This window comes from Gadus morhua, chromosome 10, assembly GCF_902167405.1.
Source record: "Gadus morhua chromosome 10, gadMor3.0, whole genome shotgun sequence".
In the NCBI taxonomy this organism is placed as follows: Eukaryota; Metazoa; Chordata; class Actinopteri; order Gadiformes; family Gadidae; genus Gadus; species Gadus morhua.
In genome coordinates, this window is record NC_044057.1 from 15,845,186 (window position 1) to 15,852,685 (window position 7,500).

Consider the following 7,500-nt stretch of genomic DNA (forward strand, 5'->3'; position numbering starts at 1 on the left):
CTGCTGTGTTGCCATGGAAACAGACCATCAATAAAAGTGGGTGGGAGCAGTTCCAGTAAGGAGTCGCCCCCCAACACCCACACGCATTGAATTGCACACCCTGTGGGTCAAATAGTGACGCTGAAGTATAGTCCTCCGAACTAAACTTCTGCGTCACTATTTGACCCATGCAATTGAATAGTCACACACACACACACACACACACACACACACACACACACACACACACACACACACACACACACACACACACACACACACACACACACACACACACATTGACACAACACATGAACCTTGGTTTGCTAAAGGGAAGCAGTCACGCCGAATGTTCCAACCTATGTGCTAAATATCTTCTCATCACTCATCGAAATGAGACACCGACATAGACAGACACACAGACAGAGCAGCTAAATGTTCTTTCCAAATGTTCTGAAAGAGGGCACCGTATTCCTCCGGCACATCTATCATGATATTTTTTAAGGAAACCCAAACTACTTAATCTATGGTTAAATCAATGTAAACGGCTTACGTTGGATATGGTACATTACCCCCGAACACCGCTGGGGGGCGACGCCGCTCCATGCTTGTGGTTTCGTTGCGTCATCGTAGTAGTACCGCTTCCGGTATGGTGTGTTTCCAAAATAACTCGTGATTCGGACAGCACAGGTCAACAAGACGAGCGATTCAAACCATCTCCCCAACGGATTAGGACGCCACCCCAGCTGTTCTAAAGATGGAGCCTCTTTAGACCTCCTTGTGGATCATCATGTGGAGGCTCCAAGGCTTCTTTAGTAGAGGTGAGTAGTGGCAACCATTGCTCCCCCCGTCCCTCACACTACTAGGACTGGTTATGGAACTCTCAGCTGTATTATTTTCTTTTCTTAAGCATATTTCGTGTTTTTTTATGATGCATTTCTAAAGCAAAACCGTTTAATGACTATATCGCGCCTTGAACCCACGGCACAGTAAGATAGAACCAATATATGTAGGACCTTGTGCACATGTTTATGAATATGACACCTTTCTTATGTTATACTTCTTATAAAGCATATACCGTATATGCTTTATAATATGTTATGCAATATGGTAATATTGTATGTTACCATATTGGTTATCAATATTGCTATGTAATCTGCAAACTGCCAAATCGAGCGATCTGACATATGTTGCATTCTGTCACCACACACACACACACACACACACACACACACACACACACACACACACACACAGTACTCCACAGGTGCCATGGCAACGCCCCCTTACGGCTGTCCCAGAACCACTGTGTGGAGGACGAGGTCGTCAATGGCTCCAATCTCCTCTCCAACTCTCTGAACACAACTGACAGCAGGTAGGCTGCCCCAACCCCCCCTCATCTGCACCCCCCCAACAAACACACACAGACACACACAAACACAGTAAACTGTAATAATGAGAATAGAAAGTAGTGCTTGCTGCTTACTGTGTGTTTTTTTGCCCAAGGAAGGCAAGGGTTCATTAGAAGTGCAGGGCCTACTATTTTTGTTGACAAATGGCATCCTCATAGCGGAAGTCACTCTCATCTATGAACTCCTCACCCCTCGTGAGGAAGCTGTACACCCCCTCTTCCTCATCCTCACAGTGCCTTTCAGCTGTCTCAGCCCTCTCTCTCTCTCTCTGTCTCTGTCTCTCTCTCGCTCTCCCTGTCTGTCGGTCTGTCTGTCTGCCTATCTCTGTCTCTCGCTCAGTACATGCTAGTAGACACTAGACAGACTAGCTACTCTGTCGGTTGAGACCCCCGCAACTGTGATGCGATTTGTGATTATTGGTCATTCATTTAAATCAATACCTTCAAATGTTATTGTATATAACTCTGCTGAACACCCCATCATATTTCAATGTTGCATTCAAATAAGGTTTTACAAAATATAGTGTTTTGTTTTCGTTCTGAAATCGAAGAATGGTTGAAAATAATCAGAATAGATGACTTCATGCTTCAATAAAAGGAATCCTTCTACAACAAAACAAATCCTTAGTCTCAGCTCTCGTGTGTGTGTAATGATGGGGAAAGAGTAGCAGGTGAGTAGGCCAGGCCTTGTGTCATGGCTGTGCGTGTTCACCTTCCTCTTCCTGCTCTTCCTCAGCTCCCAGAGAGAAAAAGATGGAGGGAAGGGGAGGAAACAGAAGACCTCACGCTTCTGCCACACTGAGCTCCCTCGCTACACGGCTCTGGATGCCGTGGGATGGGTAGGAGCCCTATGCATATCAAACATCTGCATCCTACAAGTACAAATGTCACACCCTGCATCCTTCAGTCTGTACCTGCACACTGTATCTGTACCTGGTAATGTGTTTCCTATAGACGCGGTTATTGACTGGTAATGTGTTTCCTATAGACGCGGTTATTGACTGGTAATGTGTTTCCTATAGAAGCGGTTATTGACTGGTAATGTGTTTCCTATAGAAGCGGTTATTGACTGGGTATGTGTTTCCTATAGAAGCGGTTATTGACTGGTTATGAGTTCCTCTACAAGAGGTGGTTGATTGGTCATGTGTCTTCTCTCCCCAGGGGGCCGCGGCTGCCCTGCTGATGCAGATCTGCAGGCGGCTCCACTCCCAGTGGTCCTCGGGGCCCGAGGCCGGCCCCGGCCCAGCCACCGGGCCAGGAGCCTGGGCTTCTCCCGAGGCGCTGCACAAGTGTGGCTACCGAGTCCTGCTGGAGATCTGTGAGTGAACGGCCGTACCGTCCGTACGGTCCACACACCAATCCATTCAGATAAATGGGTCGTTTGCATTAGAGTGTGGATTCTGACGTTGTGTGCTGCTTCTCCTGTAGTGTCCAAACCAGACGCCTTTCCCAGAGCGGGGGGGGGTCTGTGTATGCACATTTTGCCAGAGGGACAAGGCCAGGCTCAGCCTCAGCTCCACAACTTCAACAGTAGCAGCAGAAGCAGCAGCAGAAGCAGTAGAAGCAGCGAAGACCTGGTGCACTTTTCCATCGACAGTCTTCGATCTGACCACCAGAGGGCGGACTTGGGTCACGATGGTTCTAGACAAGGTTTGCTTATTTTCATCCAATAACTAACCCTAACATTCAGAGGGCAGAGTGTGGGCTCTTTTCTTTTCTTTAACGGTTCTATTACTTTTTTTCTTGAACGACAGAACCTCAATCCCCATCTTCATCCGCGCACCTTGAGCAAGATCTCCCGGTGTTTAACGGCACCCAGACGCCTGGAGACGACGGCCCGGTGGGTTAACGTCCTGCTTTAGTGTTCAGTCCGGGTCTCACCGACCGTTACATATCTAACCTCGTCCCCTCTGTGCCGGTGTTCCTCAGGAGGTGTTGAGTGGGGGGGAGGGGCTGATGGAGGCCGCCTCCACCCTGGGCCACGTGGGACACTCCAGCGTACCGGTGGTCCTGAACATCATCGGTGAGGAACGCCCGTTCCTGGGATCCGACCCGCTCACTGGTTATTATGGGATATGAGGAGCTCCTGGCTCAGACTCAATCATTGCTCTGGTTGGGCATTCCTGGCCTTAAAGGGTGCATTAAGAATAAACCAAAAATTCTCAACAATGCCTCTCGACTCACAAAAACCGATGACCCTAGTTGTTTGAGCATGTAATAAATAGTTAAAACCGGCACATCATAAAACAATATCGCATCCAAAATACTGCAACATCGAATTTTTCCGATGTCACCCGTAGTCACAAAGCCGTTGATGAAGAGGCCGTGTCTCAGGGAGGGCTGAGAAATCCCAGTTCCTTAGCAACACAGCTTCATCTCATGTGTTGCCCCCCAGCGCCAGAGGCCTTGAATGATTACAGCCCTCCACCGTGTGGTCTGACATCTCTCTCCCTCTCTCTCTCTCTCCCTCTCTCTCTCTCCCTCTCTCTCCCCCCCCCCAGGCCTGGACAGCGCCCAGACCCAGCGCCACCAGCAGGCCTTCCCCTGCTTCGCGGCGGCGGCGCGGCGCGGCTACAGCCAGGCCCAGTACAACGCGGCCGTGTGCTGGGAGACGGGGCGCGGCGTGGCCCAGGACACGGAGCAGGTGGGCGCTGAACTCCCGCTGTACAGACCCCACAGTGGGGGGGTCCAGGGTGGAACTGCTCCCTACTGTTACCCAGGGGAGGAGGGGGTGCGGGTTAGCGCTGGGCTGAAGGAGCTCAAGTGAAAGGCCCCAGCTTTGTCAGTACATAAAGTACACACAGTGTCCTTCCACCAGCCAATGGAGGACCGATTTGAGCATTTTGCAGGTAAAAACCTTCAGCCTTGCGTATTAAAACAGTTGTTTGGCTGGTCGATTTGTTCCACTCTGGTGGTAAGAATACAAATTTTAAAAGTTTTTTTTGGACCCAGAGTATATTGCTATATTGTCTGTAAATTTGTTGTTATTCACCAATACAATTCTTCAAATATCTGACTAAGAAGGCCGTTATAATGGCCGTGTGCGTGTTACCATGTTTCAGACCCTAAGGAAAATAAAGAATTAACAAACTTGATGAGTAAAAAAAATATTATTTGATTTGGTTGACATTTGTAATCTTCTGTGTCCCGCCCCAAGGCTCTGCATTACTACTGGCTGGCGGCGGCGGGAGGCCACGCCCAGGCCCAGTACCGCTACGCCAAGCTGCTGCTGACCAGCAGGAGGCAGCCTGACCCTCATGAGTGGAGCGCCGCCGTGCGTCTGTTGGAGCTGTCTGCGGCCTCCGGGCTCACTGAGGTAGCCCCTGGCTTCACACCTCTGGCTCTGAATCGGTTCTCCTCACAGCCTGGGGGAACCCTCTGGACAGCCCAGTGGTAGATCGATATGGGTCTGCTCAGAAGAACTGCTCTCTGCGTGAGAGCAGGTGTTATTGATGTTGAGTCAAAGTCGAAACTTTAGGCAGTTGGAGTTAGTGCGAGTCGACTTCTCTGTTTGGCAGTATTTATGTCTGGAGCCAAAACAAAGTAATGCTCGGATCGTCTGTGTTTAAGTTGACAGTGCTCTTCGTCGTTAGTGGGTGCACCGAGGTTTGACAGCAGCACAACAATAACCCAGACGGCGTTTGTGTTTGGAAGCGGACAATGGAAGCCACCTCTTCTACTGTAGTCCCATAAGGGACAACATGGCCGTCACCTAGCCCTACCACAACACTGACCGTCCGTCCCTCTTCCTCTCTACGTCCAGGCCCAGGTCTTCCTCGGGTCTGTGTTCTCCCAGGAGGCGGTGGTCGACGGGCGCAAGGCCGTGCATTACCTGAAGATGGCGGCAAAGAGCGGCGTGAGTAGCTGTTCCTGGACTTGTGTGTGAAAGACCTCCCCTCCTATTATCAGCACGACCGCCTCATGAGAAGGATGAGAAGGGGCACTGGTGCTGCTATGCATTCATAAAGACTTGCATTAACGCAAGCAGGCGCTTTTATCCAAAGTGACTTACATTAAAAACATTTGTCAGGATAAAGAGAAACTACAATATATCGTTACAGTAAGGATGTTCATAGGAACAAATGCCATGCACTTACAATCGCTTGGTCAACCCCTACCCTGTGTACAACAATGGTAGCTAGGATAAGATGCTACACAATGCTAAGTACTATTTCTGAGTGCCAGGACGTACTTTCTAGCAAGACTTGGCATGTGACCAAACCTAGGCTCCGGTAACACCAACACACCACAGGTGCTCAGTCAGATACAAAAAGCTATGGATTGTCAGCATAAGCGTTCTATCGCTGAATCGATAAGGCAGATAGATGTCGGCTTATGTTGGTGTCACAACAGATGCACTAGTGAATGTCGGCCAGCAGGGGGAGTATATTGACCTAGAAGCTCCGGTTACACAACTACGTCTTTCATCTTTCTGTAATTATATATTGTCAGGGTGTCCATAACAGAGACACATGTATACAGTTACGTGTGTTCATATGATATCTAGTCTAAATATTCTGGTTTTGGTTGAGTCATTTCTGTCACAACACCAGAATGTGTCAACAGCAGGGCTTGGGCGGCAGTTGTGGGTGTCACTGAATTCGACAGCAGGCAAAATGTGGTGTTATCTGTTGGCCATGGTCTTCCCCCCTTGCCATGCAGCTGTGCCTGCTGCTGTCCCCAGGTCCCCTGAAGGTGATGGAGGCTGTGTGTTTATCGTGTGTTTATTTTGTCCCACAGGACGGCAGGGCCTTGCTCCATTTGGGCCGCTGCTACGACCGCGGCTTCGGGGTGCGGCAGAGCTCAGCGCTGGCGACGGGCTTCTATGAGCGGGCGGCCCGGGCAGGAAACAGCCAGGCTCAGGGCCTACTGAGGCTCCGTCGAGAGGGTGAGGACCAGAATGCTGGAATAGGGCCAAAAAGATGGGTTTGAACGTGTAATCCAATATCGGTAACGGCATCCCATATATAAAGCTCTTTATATGGCAGTAGGTGGTGCTTTTATCTGACAGGACGATACAGCAGTGCAAACATTGTTGGCCTGTTATATCCACTGTTTGTTTGGATGGAAGGTTTTCAATGTGCCCAAGTCCATTTTCTTACCTGACAACATTGCACTTTAGCGTCCGAGCATGGCTCGATTTGAACGGTCGGGTGGACATTTGATCTCTCTCTCTCTTCCCCTCTCCGCCTCACCCGCCCAGACGAGGCTGCGTTGCGCTCCATCCGCTCATCCCCCTGTTTCTTCGGTGTGTCTCGCCTCCACCTCCACCACCACCAGCAGCAGCAGCAGCAGCAGCAGCCGCTGGTCACTCCCCGCATCACCTCCACCATCGCCGCCCACCCCCACCTCGCCGCCGGCCTGACCCACTCATGGAGCACGGGGAGCCTGGCCTCCACCACCTCGCAGCCCCTCCACCTGCACCTCCTCCCTCAGGGTGGAGGAGGCCCCAGTCGCTGGACCCTGGGCGTGTAGAGCCACGCAGACGCTAGAGCAACATATGGAAAACCAAAAAAGGAGAATGTATTGTGATTTTATACGAGTGTGTGGATCTACAACCGGACAGTGAGGCGAAGACTGTTACATAGGTCACCTCCTGCCATTAGCCGTACGTGTGTGTGTGTGTGTGTGTGTGTGTGTGTGTGTTTTTTATCTGTAAAAAGGAGTGTGGGTGTGTGATTGAGTGAGAGAGAGAGAGAGGATCCTCTATACTACTACTTGCCTACTGATCATGTGCTCTCACTAAGTGGGATGTAGGAGCTGGTATACGCTACAACATAAAATGAGCCATTTTGGCTGAAATCTGTCATAGAAATATACCAAGTATGTTCTGTCCGCAGGCACCGTTGCAAAACGCACAATACAAAAATAAATGTTGTCCCAAGTAGGTCTACCATTTATTTGTCAGCAATAAACACGAAGCATATAACGTTAACTTGTTTACTGAATTGTTATTTTACAAATGTTTTTTTAGAGCATACTATGTTTCCCAGCACAACTTTATCAATTAATTGTCACTCGCCAGATTTTTACTTCTAATAGCCTACTACATTACATTTTCCCTGAGGCATCTACATCGGTCAAAAATAAGAAACACAGGCGATATTTGT

The 7,500-nt window shown here is 49.6% G+C and overlaps 1 protein-coding gene across 1 annotated transcript; it reads left to right on the forward strand.

Annotated features, from left to right (window-relative positions):
* The first annotated feature begins 591 nt into the window (after nucleotides 1-591).
* dele1 (DAP3 binding cell death enhancer 1) lies at nucleotides 592-7,325 on the forward strand. Its single transcript, XM_030368662.1, has 12 exons — nucleotides 592-800; nucleotides 1,237-1,354; nucleotides 2,127-2,229; nucleotides 2,552-2,708; nucleotides 2,819-3,040; nucleotides 3,145-3,230; nucleotides 3,320-3,413; nucleotides 3,892-4,034; nucleotides 4,548-4,706; nucleotides 5,154-5,246; nucleotides 6,131-6,278; nucleotides 6,594-7,325. The coding sequence occupies exons 1-12, from the start codon at nucleotides 770-772 to the stop codon at nucleotides 6,863-6,865; spliced, it is 1,626 nt and encodes a 541-aa protein (XP_030224522.1). The 5' UTR covers nucleotides 592-769; the 3' UTR covers nucleotides 6,866-7,325.
* The last annotated feature ends 175 nt before the right edge of the window (nucleotides 7,326-7,500 follow it).